This window comes from Lissotriton vulgaris, chromosome 5 (genome assembly GCF_964263255.1).
Source record: "Lissotriton vulgaris chromosome 5, aLisVul1.2, whole genome shotgun sequence".
In the NCBI taxonomy this organism is placed as follows: domain Eukaryota; kingdom Metazoa; phylum Chordata; class Amphibia; order Caudata; family Salamandridae; genus Lissotriton; species Lissotriton vulgaris.
In genome coordinates, this window is record NC_141693.1 from 1,057,034,341 (window position 1) to 1,057,059,325 (window position 24,985).

General features: G+C 41.0%; 1 protein-coding gene across 3 annotated transcripts in view; it reads right to left on the reverse strand.

Moving 5' to 3' along the window:
* The window catches only part of NT5C2 (5'-nucleotidase, cytosolic II), a 395,416-nt gene that overhangs the window by 89,422 nt on the left and 281,009 nt on the right, over positions 1–24,985 (reverse strand). For all 3 annotated transcript variants that reach the window (XM_086922715.1, XM_086922713.1, XM_086922714.1), the window contains 4 exons: positions 14,669–14,735; positions 13,848–14,018; positions 11,611–11,662; positions 8,580–8,640 (listed from right to left, as the gene is read on the reverse strand). In XM_086922715.1, the coding sequence (XP_086778841.1) occupies positions 8,580–8,640; positions 11,611–11,662; positions 13,848–14,018; positions 14,669–14,735 (351 nt within the window). The remainder of the gene's footprint in view (positions 1–8,579; positions 8,641–11,610; positions 11,663–13,847; positions 14,019–14,668; positions 14,736–24,985) is intronic.

Sequence of the window (24,985 nt, forward strand, 5' to 3'; positions counted from 1 at the left end):
ACATCCTGTATCTGGATTTATATAAAGTTCCTTTCGTTTTGTATATCATTTGGGCGTTGGGGCGTCAAAAATTGTATTCTGCCGCTTCGGAGGAACAGTTTTAGGTTTCAGTGCCGACTATTTCGGTGCCGGGGTAGAATCACGTTTCGGTGCCGAAGGAGGCTTTGCTTTCAGTGTCAGCGATTTCGGCTCTAAAGCGGCTTTCAGCTTCGAGCCTCAAGGTTTCAGCTCGGTGCCAGACTTCGGCCGGCTCCATCCTGATCCGGAATGCTTAGAAATGTGTTTCGGTGCCGAACCGGAGGGTGGGGCGTTGGAAACATCTGGTCGGTGCCGACTGTGGCCCGATGGCGAGGCTGGGACTGAAGCCTTTTATTTCCGCTGAGTTGGAGTTTGGGTTAAGGGGTGTTTGCTACTCATGGTAAGTTGACCTTGTGGCAAGTCTTCTTCCAACTCCGAGTCCAATTCTGGAATGGAGACAAGTTCCTCTTGTTCTTCCTCTGCCCCTTGTGCGTCAAATTCGTGCACGGATCCTTCGTCGACGATGTTTGGTGTCTATTCAATGTTTTGAGTCTGCATCTCAGGAAGTCGAGCCTGACAATTATGGAGCGTTTTTTTCGATCCGAATGATCTGCGCGTGTCGCAGTCCTGTTGGTTGTGCTCCGGAGACAAGCACAAGTTGCGCGCTTTGTTCGTGTCGGTGCGCGGTGTAGCAGGAGGGCCAGGAGCCTTATTTCACACTAACTGCTCTGTAGGCCTGTTTACCTGAAGGAGATTGTTGTAAACATGTATTAGTATCTCTGATTTTTGTGGCTCAATTACAATTTGGCATGCACTCGGCAGCTGGGGAAGGCACAAATGGGACATTCACCCCATTATTGTTCTTTTAGTGTCTAGAATTTAAACAAAATGGACTTGCAGCCAACTAGGCGTTTATTTACAATATTATTAGTTTTAATTAGCTGATGGCATATTAAATAGGCATAGTTGGGTCATCCGAAATAAAAGGTGGATTCCTCTTAGTTTGAAAGGAAAGTAAAAGAGTAGTAAATATCACAACTTGTTTTACTATGGTGAAACAGAAAGCAACTGGGAAGTCCCCAGAAGTTGGGAAAGCCAAAAAACAGGCAAGACATGCAGCAGAAAACTGCACACTGGATGAAACAAACATTCTATTGGAGGAAGTAGAAGGGTTTTAGCTACCAATGCAACTAAGACGACTAAGGACAAAGGAAAGCATCGAGGGAAGGGGGATATTAAATCCTTCTTTAAAAAACCTTAGAGCAGGGATACCTTGGCATGTAGTACTGTAAATAGTGACATTGACACTAGCATTATGTACAAATTACGAGTGGGACAACAAGGTCAGACAGTTGGCCATCCACTTGATCCCTCTGCTCCCATCTGTAATAATGGCTGAGCGTAGTAACTGGTTTGAATCTTTGGGGGCCCTGGAAGAGCGACAAGCATATTCAACTGTATTCACATCACTTACATCAGCCCACAAAAAATCCTTAGTCATAGAGATGGATTTCCTGAATAAACAGACAGCTGTTATACAAGACCATATATCAGGGCAAAAAGAATATGTGAGCAACTTGACAAAGATTATTAATGAAAAGGTCGACAATCTGACAGCCTTAGTACTAATACTTCGCTCTAAACTCCCTACAATTATGGAGGTGGGTGCCCCAAATTGTCTTAGACATAATGCTAACCTGGGAGGCACTCTACATTATGGTCTAAGAACTCATATATCATACAGGCCCTATGCATCAAAGATCTCTGAGTCAGAGAGGTGCCAGACGGAACTTATTAAACGTCCTCAGTTGACTCATCTAATTACATCAGGACTCCCCAAGGTAGTATCTTTTTACAATCAAAAAAGTATAGACACAAAATACCTTAACTCAGCAACTTCAGATAGTAGAGTGGAAATAAACATGGCAATACAAAATGTAAGGGATAATGTGGGTCAGACAGACCCCATAAATTATCTTAGAATGTGGCAGGGATCAGAGCAACGTTAGCGGACCCGCAATGAGGCACATTTATAGACCAATTTCATATAGTTTTGCTGCAGGAAACATGAGCTTTAGAACCGGTGCATAGAGCGGGATACTTCACCTTTAAATTTAATGCAGTTTCTTCAAATGCGGGAAGACCATCAGGTGGGTTGCTGATATGGCTTAAACTGGAATTGTTCACTAAAATAAAAAGACTTTGTTCTAATTGTAGAGACCTATTGGGTGTGGCTATTCCTTCTGGGCCCACATTGGGGATTGGGCACATTGCAATTATAAATGTTTACATTCGTTCTATTCAGACAAACCATTATTCAGGGTTGGTGACCCAACAATCTAATATGATTGAGCCCTTACACCACACTCATCTTAAAATGATCGCAGGTGATTTTAACACAAAACTACACCACACTCATCTTAAAATGATCGCAGGTGATTTTAACACAAAACTGCCAGAGGGCTTAATTGCATTGTACTTGAAGGAGCAAATATAGCTTTACCTGGTGACACAAACCAGAAGTCAAGACACCCCAGGCTAGTTGATCAAGTTATTGATCTGATCGCCTCCTGTGATCTTAACATTGTTAATGACTGTACCAAGTCTGACTGACCGGCTCGTCCAACCTTCAAGCGGGGGCCGTACATGAGCAATACATCTTGTTGGACAGTCCTCTCTGGCCTTACTTAATTGACATGGAAGTGACATCGAGAAACAACAGTGACCAAGAAGCACTAGGAGCCCATTTCTGTATTAGATCCCTCACAAATCTACCCACATTAGGTATTACTACTCCTATAAGTAGAATTGATACATGCAATAATAGAAGGAACGTGAAATGGGCCCCATTTGCACTTGATGACAAGGTGCAGTCCGGTATCTACAATCTACATGTAGAGAAGTTGACCCTACTTGAGACGCTAGACCCAAGTACTAATAACTTCGTCAATCTTCACTCTAAACCTATGGGGCAAATAAAATTGCTCCTTACTAACGAAAGGCAGAGTTGTTATCGCAGCCCAAATCCCCCTCAGATGGCATAAAGGCTCCTTCTGATAGGTGAAACAGCAATTATTGAAGCTGTAAAATTGGGGGATTTTGAATGCCAGAAAAGCCTACAAAGAGAAACTGATAAAGGCGAAAAGGGGTTGGGAGGAAGAGCAATAGGAGAAACCTACTGAAGATGTACATAATAGAAATATTAAAGTTGTTTGGCAACTTATAGCTTCTGAGACCTATACCACAGGAAATGACCTGCACTCAGTGGTACAACCCGCTGTATGGGGAAGCCCACTTTACCGAGCAGTAGAAGATATGGTCAAATAATGATATCCAACATGAGAGAAGTGCCGGAGACCAGATGGGGCAAAACACCAGGACCGCAGCAAAATAGACCATAGTCCTTGGGACGGCAGAAACCGCATAGGCAATGCATCTATTAAAAAGGGAGAAGGCCCCTGGCCCGATGGCATCCTGGGAGACATATACCTGTCTCACCGTAAGATATGGGTTCCTAGTTTGAATACTCTTAGCAATGCCATCTTGAGTGGTGAAGACACCCCCTCCTCTTGGCATGGTGCAATTATTGTGCCTATTTATAAGAAGGGGAGGAGGGACATGGTGTCCAACTATAGACCCATTAGTCTAATCAACATAAGCAAAACAAATATTTGCTACGCAGATTTTAATTAGACTACAAACCTAGATCTCTAAACAATATATCCTTCAGGACTGCCAGGAATGGTTTAGGGCAAAGGTCTGTACCTTGGACCAGGCATTTCGATTCAGGGTGTTGTGCTGGAAGTACGTCGCCCTGAGGCGGGACCATCTTTATGCTGCCTTCATTGATTTGAGACAGCATTTGACGTGCTGCCCAGGGAGAACCTCTGAGCTGTGTTGGAGACATATGGTATCCCGGAAAACCTCATAGAAATCTTAAAAACCTTACACTTGGAATCATATGCTCAGGTCAGGTGGAATGCAGGAGGTGACCTTACATTCAAGATAAGAATCAATCGTGGTGTCAGCGAAGGATGTTTGCTGATGAAACGCTTTTAATATCTCAAACATCGCATGGATTCCAGTTGCTGCTAGACCACTTTTCATCTTTTTGCCGTACACGGGGCCTTGAGATAAATCCAGCAAAATCAAAATTCATGGCACTAAATCCCCACCGCACATTTAGGGGCAAAATGAGGATGGGGGCACCCTAGGAGCGAAGAAAGTCCTTTGATTACCTGGGAAAAAGACTGTCCGAAAATAGGTCCTGGTCACCACAGTTAAGGAAAAGTAAAACTATTCTGCTCCAAAGAGCGATGGCCATAGGAAAGTATAAGGCTACCTCCAGAGGAGCAGTAACCCCAGCTCTGAAAGTATACTGGGCCCCAGCCCTGTCAGGGGCAGTATACAGTGCAGAGCTTTGCGGGTGGACAGACACGTCTTCGGTCAGTGTTGCTGAAAATCAATTTATTAGGTCCCTTTCTATTCTCCCAAGAAGCCCGCATCTTACTCCCACTTCGATGTGATCTAGAACATAAAAAAGAATTGATCATGTGATTTTACTCAAACTTTTATTGTATTGAGCTCGAATCTGGAACACTCGGGAACTTAAGATTAATAGGAAAACTCTAGAGGAGATTACTAGATTGGAAAAGAAAGTTCATATTTGCTGGTTAAGGAAGATAAAGGAATTTTTCGAGTCTCTTAAGATGGAAGATGTATGGATATATCCTGATAAAATGAGAAAGGATACTACTGTAACATTGAAACAATCCTATTGGGAACGTATGCTGGAACAAATTTGGAAAGACCAAAAAGTGGGGAGCTTAATCGAGACGTTTTTGAGTTACAAAAGTGTACCGTGCTACGAGTCATTTTTGGATAGAATACGCCCAACCCAGACTAAAACTTTGTATATAAAGTTTAGTATTGGCAATTAGTCATTACATTCTTTTACTTTTATAAGGGACTAGCAGCCCACCCCAGCGTTGCCTGGGGGCAATGAGGCTTCAGGGCCAACCGCCCGCCCAGGCCCCCGCCCGCCCCGACATTGTCCGTGCATGCCCATGCACGGACACGGACCAGTCCCCCCTCCCGCCTGACTTCCTCCCGCCCCCCTCCCGCCTCGACTCACTCCCGCCCCCCTCCCGCCTCGACTCACTCCCGCCCCCCTCCCGCCCCGACTCACTCCCGCTCCGACATTTTCCTTTCCTAGCTGCCTCACACAGTCTCGCACTGAGAGTTTAGGAAAAGCTCGAAAACTTTCCCTCTCCTTACCGGTGCCGCCGCTCCTCACTGCACAGCCGCTCGTCACTGCACCGCCGCTCCTCCTTCGTCGTCATCACGCATGTCGCGTCGCGGTCATCACGCACGTCGCGGCCAGCGCTAGGTCCTGGCCGGCGCTACTTTCAGGGGACTACTTTGTTTTCAAACTTAATTTTTTTAATTTACTTTTTTAAAAATGTATATAGCCTATGTCCATCTACACACCCTGACATTTTCATAGATGTATCAGGTGTGTTGATTGGCGCTGTGGTTCCCGAGTTTACCTGGCCAAAAGGTGCAAGTTCTCTCTTCATAATAGTAGTATAGATAAAAAAGGCCCATCAACCCCTAATTGTCCCTTCTGTCTGCATCCAGAGGAATCCACTGACCACCTTTTGATATTTTGTCTCATCTATGCTATACCCCGCAAGAAACGGATCATCCCAGTGTAAAAGCTGTTTTTCAGATGTGACACAAAATACCTCATTGTGTTTAGTGTGTCTAGAATCTTATTATGGGCATGGAGAATTACTAAGCTAAAGGTGACATTCTAGTGGAAAATGTGTTTTTGTACTGTGTTTTAACCATTAAATGCACTTGCACTTTAAAAGGTCCCTGAGGATAAAATCGTTTTAAATGAGCTTGACAGTAAAACAGTGTAGTGGGATCATCGGATTTTAATATCGTACTGGCACAAACGTTCTTTTTGACTCCTCCCTCACGATGACTAAGCAAGTCAACGCTGTCTCGTCATCCTGCTTCAACACCCTGCGCATGCTCCGGAAGATCTTCCGATGGATCCCCACCGGAACCAGGAAGACGGTCACCCAGGCCCCCGTCACCAGCCGTCTGGACTATGGGAATACCCTCTACGCTGGAACCACAGCCAAACTCCAGAAAAGACTCCAGCGCATTCAGAACGCCTCAGCACGACTCATCCTGGACATCCCTCGCCACAGCCACATCTCTGCCCACCTGAAAGACCTGCACTGGCTCCCCGTCAACAAGAGGATCACGTTCAGACTCCTCACCCACGCACACAAGGCTCTCCACGACACGGGCCCGAAGTGCCTCAATAGCTGACTTACATTCTACACACCCACCCGCCAGCTCCGTTCCGCCAGCCTCGCCCTCGCCTCCGTCCCACGAATCTGAAAATCCACCGTCGGAGGAAGATCCTTCTCCTACCTGGCATCCAAGACATGGAACTCCCTCCCCACCCACCTACGGCAGACCCTGGACCATCTCTCCTTCAGGAAACAACTCAAGACCTGGCTGTTCGAGCAGTAGCGACCCCCCCTCAGCGCCTTGAGACCCTAACGGGTGAGTAGCGCGCTATACAAATTCTGTTGATTGATTGATACTGTCTGGAGCGGAAAGAAAATAACCGATGTCCACGCACTGGAGTAGTGCCTATATAAGAATGGCTCATCTCACTTCCGGTGTGGACAACACCAATGCAGAGCAGAATGACACCACCTACTGGTGCACAGATTTCCTGCTCGAAAGGTATCTGGATCTAGTCTGATGCCTGGGGATTATCCTAAGGTAAGGAACTTCGACTAGATATCTCTATCAGATAGGCACTTTAATAATGATGCAGGGTAATAAAAAGTAACAGTAGTTCCACCGAAGAGACAGGTGAAGGCTATGCTGTTACATGTTGATATATATTCACCACAAAAAAGTGCTATTAACATTTCTTCTTCTAGCTTTTCAATGTTAGATTGAGGATCTGACTATTTTATACTTGTTACCACAGGAGGTTGAGTACATTTTCCAGGTAGGACCTGGTCTGAATGACCCTCCTACTGCAACACAGCTTTAAAAATGAAATTTAAAGAATAATAAGAATATTTTTTGCGTTTTACAAAAACAAGGTAATAAATAGAATAAGAAAAAGTCACTTTTCAAAATTGAAGTCCAGATTATTTAATGTACTTGTTATTCTACCAAGAAAGCACCTAAAGCACAAAACACATTGGAGATGTTCTTCTACACATTTCACACCATCAACAGCAAATACTTTTTAATTAAACCATATGGAGTTCTGATTTGAGCTACAATAATCAGCTACTTAAAGCAATAGCTATAATTTCAGATGGTAACATTGATAAATTTGTTTAAGACCAGATAAAACCCCCTACTCTCATGTTTTAATCCTGGCAAGGTCGACACAGGTTTTTCTATGTTCAAAACAGACAAAATAATACTACAATCAATTCACTGCAATGCTGTATAACTTGTTCACCATTGTTTGAGTTTAAGTGCAATGTAGGACGTACTAGATATTTACAATGTTATTTTATTTCTCATACCTGAAGAGATGCAGTGCGTTACAAGAGACTCCACCAAACTAATCTATTTGTTTACTTAACAAATTACCTGAATCTAAATTATCAATAAAGACAACAGGACCACGCCAAAACCTTATAGAAAACAACACACCAAACATCATTACACTAAACAGAAATCTTTAAAGTAAACAACATCCTTACAATAAAATATGCTATGCTGCCCAACTGGAAAAGATGCTGTTGAAAATTAAAGTCAAGCCAGATGCAAGCACACACAGTAACATACAACACTATTTTCTTCTACAAGGTCAATCTAGGCAGTAAACAAATACTTTACAGATTTGAAAACTATCACGGGACCTTCTGGTATTACTGCTTCTAACAGGAATGAAGGAAATTTGAGTATATGACATTTAAGAATATATCCATTTTGGACGACATTTAAAAACTCAACCCGTTTTTATTAAAAGTGAAACAGACCACTAACCATCCTCTAACACTTTGCTTGTTACATTTTTCTTATTTATGCTGAGTTCAAGCTTAATTTCCAAACTACACCTACTCAATTGTGGTTTTAAATATGTAGAAACAAAAAAAATATTTTTTATTTTTTATAGGTCTCATCAAGTTCACATCCTCTGAACATCTAATGTTTCCAATCACATTGCTACTACATATGTTTTTCCTGAAAACCGCAATAAATATCTCTATTCCTACATGATTTTAACTTAAAAAAACATTAATAGGGTAATGTTGACACTATTCACACTTCAGAATTACTTAGCACTTAGAACAGATTAAACAAAAGTCCTGCATACGTTTAAGAAAGCTAATCTTGACAAGTGATGCATTATATATTACAAAACTTCATTATAATGACTTATGTGGGCCAGATGAATTCACATTTTCAAAGCTTACAGAATTGCTGTTGCTAAGGAGGTAGGCATAACCCTTAACACTTTAGATGTAACTAAGCCTCCCACTGTTTATCTGAAATACCTTAATGCGCCGCTGAATGGAACTTATATCTGGGCGTTCATTGCTGCTGCTGTCTAAATGCCTGTAGAAAATGAGAAGAAAAAAATGAATGATCACAAATGTTGGGATACGCTAACAATGTTTAAACATACCTAAGGGGCCCTGACTCCAAAGAATAGCGGCAGTGAGAAAATCTCTTACACTATTCAAGAAACATTTTGAAGAAGTACAAATCTCATAAGGGCCAAATCTAAAATGTATACAAGGTGCTCCGAATTTTACCACCAGTTAGACAAGAGGGGGCTCCCTGCATGGCTATTGACAAAATGAAAAGCTCCCAAAAGAAGAATATGCGTACTAGTGCCTCTCCATACCAAAGCAGGGTTCTGCAAGAAGAGATCTACTCGTCATACCACAATCCTATTGTCTAATTGGGAGGAAGGGTAAATAGTGAAGACGGCTCTTCTAAGTAGCTATAGCTTAAAGACAACCATACCAAGTGCACCTGTGAATGGGATGGCAATGAAAACACAGGTGAGTGAGGGTCAGCTTCCAAAAATTCCGAACCACAGCACCACCTTATTTTAAAAACCTTTAGCTTAAAGGAGAAACTTCAAAGAGACGTAAGAAAAAAGGCAATAGAAAGATGTGGATGCAAAAACCCAATGAACTTTTGAGAAAAAGCAAAACACAAGTGGTACCTACTGCAAGCCATGCTGTTTCGTTTGCAATCACAACAACCACCATAACAAAAGAGTATCATAAGGGGACACAGAAGGAATGTTGGGCTCAAATGCATGAGTACAAAGTTAGGGCTCAATCTTACAAACGAATTTTGAATGTTGTTGAGCAGAACATCCTGTGGCTACCTCTTTTAGCTTGTGTGGAGATTTTTATCACTGTGAAGGAGGGGATTAGATAGAGGAGAAAACAAACATGGCTGAAACACATGAAGTGAAAAAAGGAAAATGCCCTTGGATAAATATCTTAGCAGGGCAGAACCTGTCCTCAAATACCTTTTACCCTAATGCACTCAAACTGTCATTCGTCATTGTCCACACATCCCAAGGTTTAAACCATATATAACAGGGAAACCCTTATGACCCTTTATGTTAAAAAAATATATCACATATATTGATTGTTCACATTACAAAAAGTTGAAAACACGGGAATAACCCGACGATCAATATATTTGATAACACAAAAATTCTAAAAGACACAATACATAAAAATTATATATCACAGTATGCATTAACTTCTAGAAAGAGTGAAAAAACAAGTGCTAGACAGGATAACTCAGTCTTAACAATTAACACATCAGTCTTGATCACATGTCCTAGGCATGGAAATAAGCGGTCTACAATTGGCTTTTTTATCCCAATGCCCAATAGGGTGATTGTGTATCCAAAGTGTGGCGTCGACACGTTTCGATGGAAAGACTCCTTATAAATCCATCTTTTTCAAGACTTAGAAATAAGCACTCTGTATTTTGTTAAACAGTCTCATGCAGAACCTGTTTAAATGAGGGAGACTCCTTTTGTCATATTTTATCACTATTTTTCAGTCAGAATGTCAAAACACTCCTGAAACAGATAATGGAACCCTTTCCTGAAACTTGATGCTTAGTGTCACGGAAGTTGCTGTGAGCATACGAGACTTCAAGGCTAATAGTAACTAAAGCCTGGACCTTTTGCCTTTAGCTGTGAACCGACAGCGATGTATAGTGGCCTCTTAGTTCTGTAAATAGGTTACCCTCGACTTTTCTTGGGTTTTGATAGATGGTGTTCTAGTATCCAGTCCCTTTAATAATTAGAGATCTGTACTCCTACGTAGTTCAAGGAAAAGTGTCCTGCCTCGCGTATCGGCTTGTCAACACATGAAAACACAGGAGAATTGAAATATGTTAAATGCTCAAATGCAACAAAAGAAAAATAATAGTGGCCATGATAGAAAGCAAAAACTCAAGTACAGAAAACACAGAACCAATATAAGACAACAGGCGAGAATACACAAGCAGTAGCGGTTCAATGTCCGTAGCCTTACACAAGATGATACAAAAATAAGTTAATTAAAATGACATTATTGGGTAGGTTTTTTCTTGTTTCAGTGACATCAACATCTTTGTTTTCCATAATGAACACTGGATATTGGTAATCTAAAAAAGATTTTAACAAAAGAATGCCAAGAATGTACTTATGATGTACAATATTTTTTTTAAATTTGACTTGATTGAGGATTTTACACAGGAAAGGAAGCGGTTATGTAATGAGTCATGTATCCGCCAGATACTATCACACAGTATATAATGCCATGTTTCTGAACCTGTATAAGTGTTTAGGGCCTCAATGTTTCATTTTGAGTAACTTAAATGGATATCCTATTGGAAATCAGAATATGAGGCTGAACAGGTCTTCCTTTGGGAATCACCATTTCAATACATAACACTTCTCATTTGCTGCTGGATCTAACTGATGGCTTCTTCACTATGTAACAATGGAGAAGATGGACAAAACAATTAGGGTTTATTACAAGTGATTTCGTATTTTTCCTTCCCATAGTAGTCTCCCCTCAGGTAGTAATACAGGAGGATTATCATGCGCATCCTTAGGGAAACCTTCAGAATTGAGAATTTACTGGGAAATTAGGAATACTATTTCTCACTGGAGATTCATCATAGAGTCTGACTGGTTTCAACATTTAAAATGCCTGAAATATGATGAATCTGCTATTTTTGCACAGATCTTTCAATTCTAATGGCCTATCAATCCTGTTGCAGGCCTCATCAGAATTACAGGGCACACGTTATGATAGCTTTTGTTGGGATGCAGACAACAAGGACTTCCAAAGCATGTAAGTTAGTCAGATGAGAAGTGTAACAAGGGTACTGTTGATGTTTGAGTTGCATTTAATTTGATGGAATTGCATACTTCGCCATAGAGCACTTTTGGGGAGGTTTGTCTCTAATACTATGCAATGGGGTAAGGATTCTCTTTTTACTGGCCTTGCAATATGAAAAGGAAACACAGAAAGTAGAGGACCCTTTTATACTTACTTGTACAGTTCTGCCAAAAATATATCAAGGCTTTGAAGTTCTTCAAATAGAGCTAGGAACAAAATGAAGAAATATTAATTGTTAAATAGACCATTGAAGATTGAACATTCATAGCAACATATAAAGACATTTGTTTTACTCTTCCTCTAGCCCTCCCATTAATCAGCAGAAGCAATAGTTTCTAAAACCTTCTATGTTTCTAAAAAAAGGGTTCAACTAAAGAAAGAGGCTAATACGACAAATTGTACACATGACTTCTGTGAGCGGATGAGCAGAAAAATCAAGTTATTTCTGATAACCGCAGTACTAGCAATTCAATTATTAAAGTAAACCAACATTCTATCCACTGTGTATTACCAGTGAGGAAAAATACTGAATTAACGCTGCCCTCCCAACCTTAAAGTTTCCAAGTTGTTGGGCTCTTTCCCACTGAGAAACCACCTTTATTTCAGCTTGACATACTTAAACATCTGAGAGGTTATCTCAGAAGTGGGGGGTATAGAATAATGGGCTATGTAAAGCACTTAAAGAAGATATTCGTCAGCCCTAAAGTGTGCATGAAGTTGTAAAAATATGCATAGAGTTAAGCTAGAAAGTTGGTCTACAATCAAGATATTTTCGTCATCCCTTATTTCACAGATGTACTGCTGCTTTAAGAGAATGCTACCCTGGTGGAAAATATATTTGAAAGTAAGCCTGGAAGGCACCATATTGGACATGGAGTCGACATCACACAACACCATGCAATTAGATTTCATCACAATAAAGAGCGAAAAAAAAGTTAGCTTGAGTTTGAACGTATTATATGCCATTTAGAGGAAGAGAACAAATGGAAGTGGGAGTTGAGGAGGATCAAGGGTAAGGAAATTAGGTTATTTGACATATCCTACAACATATACACACGTACAGGAATTACAAATTGAACCAAAGTGATTTCTACTTAAAGGGGCTCCAGAAGACATTAGAACTGTTTAATGCATTTTTTTATACTTTGGTTTTATAGTGTGTCCTGTCTCTATTCAAGAGAGGTCATATATATGCTTGAATGGAAAGCTTTCCTTCCTTCCATGAACTGGGTCCCCTTAGACTTGATGGAGACTGAGTAGACACTAGTAGCTCCACCTGTTCAGTGTTACTGTCAGACAGCAGAGGCAGACAATTATGTGCCCACAGCAAAAATGCTGTGGCAGCTTAGAGACTGTTAAGGCATGTGTTGAATAAAAGAAGGTGTTAGGTCCAAGGCCAAACTTCGAATTGAACCAAGTGGATTCCCAGTGACGATACCAGCCTTATACTGTTGAAATGTATTTTTCTAAGAGGGGCTTAGAGCGGGGTTTCTAAAATAAAATGATAGGTCTATTTCCTAACATGTGCTTTCATGTGATGTGTGATACCAGCAACAATGCTCTCTCTCTAAGAATTCTGGAAATTAGAAAACATGCAATATGTGAATATGGAAATTTCATTCTCAGACTGTATGGGCATTGCTCAGTGTTTTCATTAACTCTTACTTAGCTTAGTTCAATGAGTAAACATTTCCGATTCATCTGAATGAAAAAATTAGAATAATGTACTTGTTATTAGTATTATGCAGTCCCAGAAATCTTTTGGTCTACTTCCTAAAATGTATATTGTAAATTAAAAAAGAACCATATTTCATACCAACAGGCAGTCTCAACAAAATACCCACATCATGGCTGGCCATGGGACAGAACTACTGTGATGAGTCACTATATTGGATGAAATATATTACATGACAGAAATACTGCAACTATAACATCGACCTAACCATTACATTGCAGCGTAAGTATAGAGTAAGAGGATGAAGAATTAAGAATAGCAAATATATACGTATCTCGATGTTGGGGTGTAAGTAATGTAGTGGATACAATATTTTTGTAGATCGATGTAAACGATCCCGGTATAGTGCCACACATGTCAAAACAACTTTACAACCTCTGATAAAAAAAAAATCCCACGATCCCAACTCAGGGTAAATTAGTGGAAGAGTAGGCTACGCTGGTATCCAATGGGGAACACATGTTGTAAAGCTGACAAATATAAACTGTGATTGCTCAGCAACATACTTACCTTTATTCTGGTTTAACTACTAACAACCGTAAGCATATTAAAATCACACACATGCATGAACAAAATGATAAATGTAAACCATTCAGTTTCGTTTCATGTATTCGCCTCACTGATACTGTTTTTATGAAATGTTCTTTTATTCTTACAGCTTTTGTCAGTCCAGACATGCAGTTCCTGTGCCAGCTCAGGGATTACCAAAAAGGTTCTCCATCCCTGACGCTTCTTTGACTTCAGGATATCTCCGAAGATGTGGTCTCCAATATACAAAATATCTTTCCCCTTGGCTCCCATGAGGTCACAGACTATATCAGAAGACCCTGTAGAAAATGACACCTAGAGATGTTATTTCATATGAAAAGACAGGAATGAAAGTATGTGAGTCTTACGAAATACAACTTTTAATCAGGTCAACCGAGATTTTTGAATTTAGATTGCATAATGATGCAGGTTTTTTTTAAACCTGCTGAAAATAATACAAACGTTAAATGCAATCAAATATACTTCAACAGTATCGAGCAAAACCATCTTAATAAACTAATGGCTTTCAATTTAACATGAAACTTAACGGTTTAGCAGCTGATGCGATCAATATGAAATCCAGATACATGAAAGACCCTACCAACAGAGTTTATAAAGCAGTAGCCACACAGTTTTTTTGTTTCAAAGGGGTATCATGGTAAATTAAGAACTCTGTCCACAAAAGATGTGTAATTTTCTTCCCAGATTTTAATGTGATTAGAATTGAAAAAAGGATATTTTTCTTAATAATTACTTCAAAAAGAATGATAGTGCCCATCTAAAGCGTGTTCAAGTATTGATTTGTTATAATCAAGTAATATGTGACAATACTCATTGTGAAACAGCATGTAATAAATAATAATTAAAAAAAAAAACAATTTAAAGCTTGGAAGGGAAACAGATTGTCTTCAAGATTGTTTGGCTTTGAAAGGATTTTTTAAAGTTTAACCTCCTGAATAGACGATCCCGTGTTGAAGGGGTCCTGTGTATGTTCCAATCTTCAACTTGCCAGTTACCTGTAACAAGACATAAGTCATTTTAACTTTGTGCAAGACTAGTGGTTAGTTTATAAAATCACATATTATTGCACAGATGCTCCTTCAATTGTTCGCAGTAAGAGTAAAAGTGGTTCTACATAAAAGTATTCCTGTTAACAAATACGGTGTACAAAAAAAGTTTTTGAAAAAATTGTGAAAATAATCAAAAGATTTAGGGGTGGGAAATGACTGGTATTTTAAAAAGTTAACAAGAGGACTGACGGAGGAACTAGCCATATGTTTAATAGTGGTAGACAATATATAAAATACAGAGTAAAACATTTACAGGCACATGAACAGAGGACTAATACACTTTAGAGTAATCAGGATTTTGGTCGCTAGATCCCACTATGTGTAAGTGGACCTTTAAACAGTCTTTTCAACACAGGCAAAATCTAAAGGGTGCCATACAGAAGCTATGATCAACTTAATCCAGAATTACCATCCTCTATAGCTAATAAGGTAGACTGAAGGTATTTATGAAAATAAATACCTGTGAAAATTGAATGCCCCTCCATTCTAGCATGGCTAAATGAGCATTGGTATGAACTGACTACCCTCAGTTAAAATGCACTCTTTGTCAACAGATTATAAGTCAAAGAGAAGCCATCCAACAGACTTGCATGGCCGGCCTTCAGTGATAAAAGCATGAAAGAAGGTATACCGCACCACTTTTTTGTATATTCTGTACAACATGCCTTTACTGGTCAGAATAAGAGACAGCGTTAGTTCTATACAGCTAGAGTTCTACATTAGCACCCTATGTTGATTAGATTCTGATAGGCTTCCACAATTCAAGTAACACCATTCCCAAATTGATAACCAAATTGAAAAATATGGCTTAGGAAGAACCAAGTATAAATTTAATTAGGAATAACCTGAAATCTTTTATCTCAACTAGACCTCCTCTGAGCAATTCACACCTAACCTATACCTAGCTTAGAAACTCCTATCCATTAAACATCTAGAGATTCACTTTACCAGACATTATCAGCTCCTTAAATAACAATAAGTTTGTATTGCAGAAAATCAGGAGAAGGACTCTTAATTAGTCCCTATGTTTTGTTCAATGCAGCATTTTATGAAGACGTTTTTCTGTGCTGCACAAATATTTTGTAGCACCGAATACGCATGACTTCAAATCACTGAGCAGTGTCAATTTACCCAACTTTTAACTTTCTCAGGATGATTCTAGACTAAATAGGTCAACCTTTTGGATTATTTATTCCCTTTTGGAAGGCACACCTGCCATTGGTCCGTTTTGCAAGGATGTTAACAAACTGTTACCAGTTAGAAATGGTTGCTACAAATACACGAAACTTTGATATGCAACCTCAGAAGAAATCTGTTATTTAATTCGCAGGAAAAGAGTGCAAATTGTGCAATGTCTTTTTGCTAATGGAATAGTATTTATTTAGCAAAACGACCCATTTAAAAATACGTTGGTTCACAAAATACCAAATTGCAGGGGTTCACAGTACAACCTGCTATTATTCAATAGGCATGTCACAATTTTTAGAATGCCTGCTACTGACCATGATCACAGGGGTGGTCAGACCACTATGTCTGTGATAGTGTTTAAATAAAGAAATCTTTTTTTATGAGGCATTTTTCCCTTGAAGGAATCGGCACGGCATTTAAAACAAAAAGTTTTCTTTTTGTAAAACATTTCATCAAGATGACAGTGGTCCTGCAAATGCCTTCCCTTTTGCAAATCAGTTGCCATTGCAACTGGAGGTCAGTAATGTTTCAATATTTTGTGACCTGATTAAGGTTGCAAAACATTGATGCATTAGGGTCAGAATCGTTATTTGGAATGGACACCCAAAACATGCCACATCCAAATAGCAATTCTGAAATCATTTCGTAACCAATTCAACCATTTGGATAACCTTTTTCAAATCACTTAAATGATTTAGTAAGTTTGATGAAGAGTTTTAGCATTCACAAACTCTCAGATTTATCAAATCGGAGAGCTTGAGAATGCTAAAACCCTTCGTACATGAGGTCCCTAGAACCACAGAGTTAAACTGAACATCCACCACTGTGTGGCACACAAAAGCCTTAAAATAAGCATAAATGTACTTAAGGTGGGACACCTCAAATAAGAAAAACATCTTTAACATTGAAAAGGTATTTCATTAAAACTGACTTCTAACTTTTGTAGACTTGAAAACTTTGTTGTTGAAGACCAGATTTTTGGCAATACCCTAAAGATAACAAAGGAACTAGAGAGTTCAAAAACAGAATGTGTTCTCACCTCTGAAACACAACACAAATGATTTCATACCCGAATGTATAATTCTAAGCTTGTGCTCATGAAGATTAGCCTTTTACAACTTATTGAGACTGTCTTAATCAGGAAAGTGTTACGTTGCATTGAACACAAAGACATTTGAAAAATTGAGTGCAAGTCGAAAGCTGAGACTGGCATCTCTAAATGTTCTAATTCACCACCATTTCATATATCACAGATCAACAGGGAGTCCCAATACACACCGACTTTGTTATTGAATTATAATAAAAAGGTGGACGTGAGCACATGTTCATCACCCGGCCTACGCTTTATCTTTATTGGTGTCAAACTGCAATAGATATTGTGCCGCTGGGTAACAACCGCTCCCTTGGGGACTTACTGAACATTTCACTGACAAGAAGCACAGCACTGTGTCTTGTCATGACCAAACTGCCTCGCCTCATATTTGCAGACACCGTGCAAAAATTACCTTCCATTGGAAAAACCAAAGCACCCTTGCTTGCTCACTCATGGAATGCCTCAAGCTTGGCCCACAATAATGTAAAATCATTTGCTAGAGATCCTGCGGTCTTAAGAAAAGATAATACTGGATGGCTCGCTTTGATGCAACTGAAAAAGCAAACTCTGGAAGAATTAAAACCTTCATAAACATTACATAAAGACTGTAACTCACTCCTCAAACAGATCCATTTTCTTCTCTTATGTTATCCGATTATGAAAATGGATTTTCCTGTATTCTTCTTTTTTAAGCCCCCACCATTACATACATCCCAGACTGATCCTATCATTAACAGCTCCTGGGTCCACCAGTAACACCGAGGCAGAAATTAACACTCTATTCCAAGTCTTAGTTCAATCCTGTCTCTATCCCTTCAAGTAAACCCCAAACCTACTTCGATGTATTGACTCCATCGCAGAGCCACAAAGAGCAAATGGCCCTAAATGTACAATTCTTTTTGTGTCCCTTCTAATATCTTGCCTAGGTGCCTCAAAAATACATTGTTCAGCATTAAACCCCACCTATCTATTTCCTTCTTTTTTTGTCTTCGTTTACTGTGATTTTTACGTTGCTTCCTGGTCATTAAAAAATCTAAAGGAACTAAAGGCTGAGGGGACACTATTCACATACTTTCCACATGGAAAATGAAATTTTTTGTCTCAAATACTGGCAAGTATGTCCAATGTTTTTTAAATATTCATGTTATTGTACTTTATTTCTCATATTTTATCATTTGAAATTAATTTTTAACACATAAAACAATAGCCACATCACCATATGCATTGCTTACCAATGATCTGAAGTAAAGAACAACCTATATCTATAGCATGGAATACTCATTCAGAAGGCATCTACTGCACTTTAATTATGTGGTTAGTTCAAACTTTATCCCACATGTTTTCCAAGTTGATTTGTATCCAGTCCTATCAAGTTATCATGATTGTCCCGCTAAAGCTCTAAATTTGCTTAGGTGAAACAGGTGGGACTGGCTCCCTATTGAAACATGCTCCTCTTTAGACGCCAGTACACCATTTTTCCTTGGTTGTTTCGTGTAGTTCTAATGATGAAAAGGTAACCTATTGTCTGCCAATGTGTCATCTTTGTCTTTCCAGCACTTTGTCTTGAAGCCAGGATCGGCAAGTCATCACCACACACCTCATATTCTGATGTCCTCCACAATTCTGCTAGGTAGCATCACAAAGGCTATTAGTGTCTAGCATACACAGAAACTGCTACATTTTGGAAAGGTGATCCTCCCAACTAAAGAACCCCTAATCACTAACATATGCCTCTTCTCACGTCCAACAACCTTCAAAATTAAATAATTCTAGAATGCTTTAAAACTGTATGTTTATCACAGCATTTTCTCAGTTACCTTTAATATCACTAGTTGCTTGAGGCACCAAGCATTATTAAAAACAAAACAATAGGCATGAGTACTACTTGAGGGCTAAACTATGCTTCTTGCTACTAGTTTCCTTTTTGCGTATTTGTAGGAAAGTGTCATTTTTGTACAGTCACCCCTCCGCTTTTTGCTCCAGTGCTGATGGTTCTGACTCTAAAAGTGCACTGAAGTCTGATACCCAGGCCCCAGTGCCAGTGCTCTGTCTAAAACCGTTATGTATAAATAGGCATTCCCAATTGAAAAGGACTTTACCCCATTATAAGTTCCTAGTGTATGATACCAGTTGCCCCCAGGTCCTGGGTGGTAGAGGGGTCCCCGGGCTTGCAGCACTGTTGGTGCCAACTCAAGAGACCGAAGTAAACTACTGACAGCAGGCCTGCCATTGCAGACAGCAGGAACAGAGTAAATATCTCCATTTTGACTTTGACCTCACCAAGTCAATACTGCTTTTTATAGATGTCAGGCACCCCTAAAGAAGGCCTCCTGAGCCCTGGAGGCAGGGAGCCTCATATTAAAGGTGTGGGCATAGGAGTGCAAGCTTGTTTGTCCCTATAGTGGCCTTTACCATGAAGTGATAGGCGGTCCTTAGAATAACATGGGCTGGCACCCGAGCAAACCCAGGATTGGCAGCTCCATTATGGTACTGCTTAAACCGGTCATGTTTGGTATTAAACAACGTGCCTTCTTAACCCTGACAAGAGTCTAGTGCTGAGGGTGATGTGGCATGCACTCAGGTGGCTGCCTTAGAGGTTGCCCACCTGGTTGTTCCAGCTTCTCTTGCTCTAGCTGGCAGCCTGAGCTTGCTGCAGCCAAGACAGGATTCTGACCTTCTGCCAGGCAGTGTGATAACTCCCATGAGTCAGGAACAAAGGCCTGGGCAGGAAGGAGGTCACACCTCCTCCCTCCCAGGATCACTAGTAAAGTGGCACATCAAGGAGGTGAGCTTCAAAGACCACATTGCCTCCGATATGCATCAGTGCTGACTCCCAGCAGAGGAAACACCCTATCCCCTGCCCCAGGCACATTTGCAATCAGTCAGGTAGTCAATTAGATAGCCAAGGAGGTGTACTCCCCAGAAGGCTAGCCACACCCCCAGGGTGGGCAGCCCGGTCTGTACACTGAAAGAAGGGTTCTGCCATTTAAAAAAAAGGCAAAATAGAGGGTTATGGGTAGAAAAGGTGACCCACACCATAGAATGTGGTAATCTCCGGGCGGATTAGCCATTGGCTACTTACTCCAACACCCCCAACTCCCCTAAATCTAGGATTTAAGAGACCCCCCCCCACGACACGAATAAAGCAGTTCTGAACAGCCTGCATGGAAGAGGACAAAAAAGAGATCCATTTCTGCAACAGCAGGACTTGCACAAAGCAAAAGAGGGATATTCTGCACCTGTAGCGACGCTCCTGCAACTGTATAATTGAGACTCATCCTAGACTAACTCCTGGTTTCCCCAGACAGAGTGACACCTGTGACAGCCTAAAGCACCCTCAGACTTCCCTGGACTAGTGGTACTAGTCCACTGCAAGCTGCAGGTAAAACAATGCTCTGAATCCGAAAAATGGATGGCCTTCGGGCCCTCTGAGGGATTCCCCACATCCAGATGGTATAGTGAATTGTGAGAACGGTAGTCCTGCCTTTTCTGAATTTACAGGCAGCTACCACGTTCCCGGGACTACCGGGCTTCGAAGTACCTTTTTCCAAGGATTATAGCTGCTAAGGCTTGTTGGTCCGGCAACAGACCCCTGCACTTGATACCGCATCTAAATGGAACTCCATACGACGCCCGACCAATGCCAGCAATCACCCCAGTGTGGTGTTGTTGCATCTTGTTCCCATAGCACCGTGTAAGCGGTAAAGACAGCTCTCCTGTGGCTCTCATTCAGCACATAAGAAACAGGACAACTCTGCAACCGTGCTCCACGGGCCAGGTAAAACTGAACTGACTGTCATGGCCTGGTCCTGGGACCCGCCTCATCTTTACCCTGCAAGGGTTCCACGCAATTCAACCTGCAAGTGACCGATTATCACTAGTGTTTTTCCCATTGACCGCAAAGATAAAGTCTCACTGAACTATTTTGCACTGATTTGACATTGCTTCTAAAATCTATAACTCCGTTTATATGCATACTATTCCTTTCATTTTGAGTCTGAATTAATATAAAAACACACTTACGTTTTATAAATTAGTATTCCATTGCTCTCATGTCATGTTAATTACTAATCAGCCATATTGGTACTCTGAAATGCTTAACACATGTTTCTCTAGTAAAGACTGACTACTCTTTGCCACACTACCAGGACTGAGCTTCGGTTTTATGGATTTATTATTGTGATTCCAAGGACCATCTTTGGGGTCTATGAGAGTATTGCATGGTGAAGGCCAATCAGCATCACCACATAATACTCCACCTTCCTACAGTATTCCCCCAACTGACAGGAAATTATAGGATCACAGTCATGCTCGTAATTATTTGCATTGAGCTTTGGCTTCTCCCCAGGCACTGAATTCCAATGCCACCCAAGTTCAAGGATGCTATTGGCAGCTCTGTGTGCCCCCATCCTGTGAGTGTATGGCCATGTCGCTATAGCCTCACAACACTGGAAACGATCAGCTTGCGACTCTTCATGTCTCTGCCCCACAGCTCCCTGGGAACCTACCCCACAGCCAGACAGACAAAAAACAGAGAGCAACTCTCAGAGCACAAGAAGAAAACTGCCATCTCTGTCATGCGGTTGTAAGACTTTTTTATTTAACCTTTTTTGAATTTGTGTAATCCTTTGCTTTTGTGTTACAGTCTTCTTCAAACCGAAGTATTATTGTTTAAGAAAATGTGTGAAATCTAATTATATTTCAGATCTTTACATACATGTATACATTACTTTCAAACATAAAAGTTTTAAGCCACAGGTGTTACTGATTACTGTGAAAGGTTAACTCCAAGAATGTGTTTTGTTAAACAAATATACAAACAATTACTGAAAATATATTAGCATGTTTTTCCTAAATGATACACCCACCCTGAAGGAGGAGGAGGGTGGCGGTGGCGGCTGTTAATGTGAACTATGCTAGCTATAAAGTGTTTAGTCCAGGGTCAATGTCACACATAATGCATTCTTTTTACACGTAAGGGAGTTGTGCTGTGATGGTAGTAATGATGGCTGATATTCTCCTGAGCTATTTTGCACTTACTGGTAGGCCATTTAATGCCATAGCAAATTGTAGAACATTACGCGGCAAAGCGAAGCTTGGATGAGGTCAATGATATCATTTGAGATATCATCAGTGATGGCACAAAATATGTCATAAGTGATGTCATATGTGGGGGCCATAAGCAGTTATGGCGGGGTGCAAGTTATAGTTTGCGCTGCTAACTATAACTGCTAAATTTCTGAGGTGTTTTTTTTTGGCTCAAAACACTAACATTGTCATTGGGTAATTAATTTAACCATGACATTACTTATAACCTTTGTTTTTTGAGTGAATTACTACAATTTGTTTAGAAACAAAAACATCTTTTAATAACACCTAATTATAACTTTACTTTAGCCTTTGGTTTTTTCATTTAATTTGTAGGGTTTTTAAGCAAACAAATTATTTTTTGAGTATATGTATAGTAGAATAACAGAATCATTTATCCTGTGTACGAACATTACTTTGAAAGGCGTAGTAGGGTGTGTGGATGGACTGGCCTCTCCTTTGAGACCTCTCTCTCGAATGACAAGTATCTGTAGTAGTGAGTGGGCTGCGACTGGCCTCTCATTTTAGACTTCCCTCTCAAATGACAGGTTTGTATAGAAGGGTGTAGGGAGAGACTGGCCTAGCCTATGAGATTTCTCGCTCTCTCTCTCTCAGGTAACAGGTGTACATAGTAGTGCATGTGGATGGCATGACGTCTCCTTTCAGACCTCTCTCACAGATGAAAGGTGTACATAGTAGGGTATGGGGATTGCACGACCTTTCCTTTCAGACCTCTTTCTCAGATCACAGATGTGCGTAGCAGTGTATGTGGATGGACTGGCCTCTTCTTTGTGATGACGGGTGCGATTAGTAGGGTGTGTGGAGGGAGACTGGCCTCTCTGCTGAGACCGCTCTCTCGGATGAAAGATGTGCATAGTTTGCTGTGCCCAAGAACTGCACTTCTCACTAACACCCCTCTCTGTGATGATGAGTGTTGGTAGGGTGTGGGAAGAGCCTTACTTCTATTCACAACTCTACCCAAGCCAATGGGTGTAAATGGTAGACTCTGATAAAGACCATCTCCAGTAAGACTCCTTCCTACAGTAACAAGTATGCATACTACAGTGTATTCAAAGATCATCTACTCTTTCCTATTTTTCACAATCCCACGAGATCGCAACATTAGAAAGAAATGTTTTAATAAGTAACCTTCTACTCATCAAAGTACCTCTCTCTTCAAGGCGCTGGCTACCATCAGATGCCCAGGGTGTGACAGTTTGCCGGCAGAGCTCTACAAAGCATACGCACCTCAATTAGTCCCTCACCTACTGACAATGTACGAAGAGGCCCTCTCCATCAGAAGTCTTTCTGCTTCCCAGTGACAGGCAACTGTCATATGGCTACTTAAACCGAACAAGGACCCCATGCTCATCGGGCCGTACAGACTATTAGCCCTATTTAATACAGACTACAAGGTATTAGCCAAATTCTTGCAGACCACCTTGCACCCCTGGTCCTGACCTTGATTAACTCAGATCAAAATGGGTTTGTTTCCATCCATAATACTTCGCTGAACCTATGACGATTTTCTTTGAGCTATGACCTATGCCCAGCAAAACTGCTCTTGTGACAGAAACATGGTTTTAGACCCAGAAAAAGCCTTTAAGTCATTAGAATGGGATTACCACTGTCCTGTTATGGTATTGGCTGTTATTTCTCCAATTAGTAAAACTGCTATATACTAACCCCCCTAATCAGGGTCAAAATGGAACACCTTATTTCAGGGTACATTCCCATACACAAAGGGATAAGGCAAGGCTGTCTGCTCCCTCCTTTACGGTTTTCCCTGTCTATTGAACTGCTGGCGCTTGCAATGTGAGAACGGGGAGTGCCCTTGGCATCCCCTTAGATGGCGGGCGCATGTGATATCTTTATATGCGGATGATATGCTGCTCTACTTTAGAGACATGCACAACATCCCTGACACAATCGCTTTGTCTCTCGATCATTTTGTATTCCTCTCTCGACTGAGACTAAGTCTTGCCTGTTTCCCTTTGTAAATGCCATTTGTAAAGCGCACAGCTACCTCCAACGGAGGTGTCCCGGCGCTGTCCGTATACCGCTTAGGAACCCTTCCTGGTTTTTCCCTGTGGAATGTCCACTCCTGGGCACCCCCAAGGTGAAGCCAGGCATCCCAGCGCTGTTGGGGCCGTTGTGGAGATTAAGCAAGCTATTGCCCAGAGTTGCAGAGTGGGACTCATGATTAGAATAGGCACCGAGGCGAGAATTATCTGGCCGAGGAAATTGAGCCCAAGACCCGCCGAGGCGGGTATTGAACCCTGGTCCCGGACCAGACCTCTGCATCAGAGTCTGCCGCTCTAACCATTTGGGGCACACTTCTCCACTCCTTTCACTCTGATGTTTCCAATCAACACTTTGTCATTAGTGGGGTGCAATTAGAGTGGCATTAGCTCACATTCCGATACCTAAGAGTGCAGGTTTACCATTCTATGACTGACCTTTTTGATGGCAGAATTACTCGTGCAGTCAATTTATTGCAGGCCAAAATGTCTGTGGGACCGGAAGACATTCCAGAGGGGTTTGGCTACCCAAATATGATGTACATAGCTTCATAAAACTCTGAGTTAGACGGGTTCATTCTGGGTAACTCTGGAAGGTGCGGAGCAGATCCTGGCACAGGAGTGAAGCCTAGAGAGCTGATGCTCTCCTGCTATGTCCGATGACTTGGACCAGCATGGAGAAGTCAAAAACAGCTTTGACTTCTAAGATTTGTTTCTCTTGTGGGACTTACACGTCGACTTCAATCGAGACAACACCATTGGGAGAGGCTCTATGAGTGGTCCAGAGACCTTCTCCAGGATCTAGA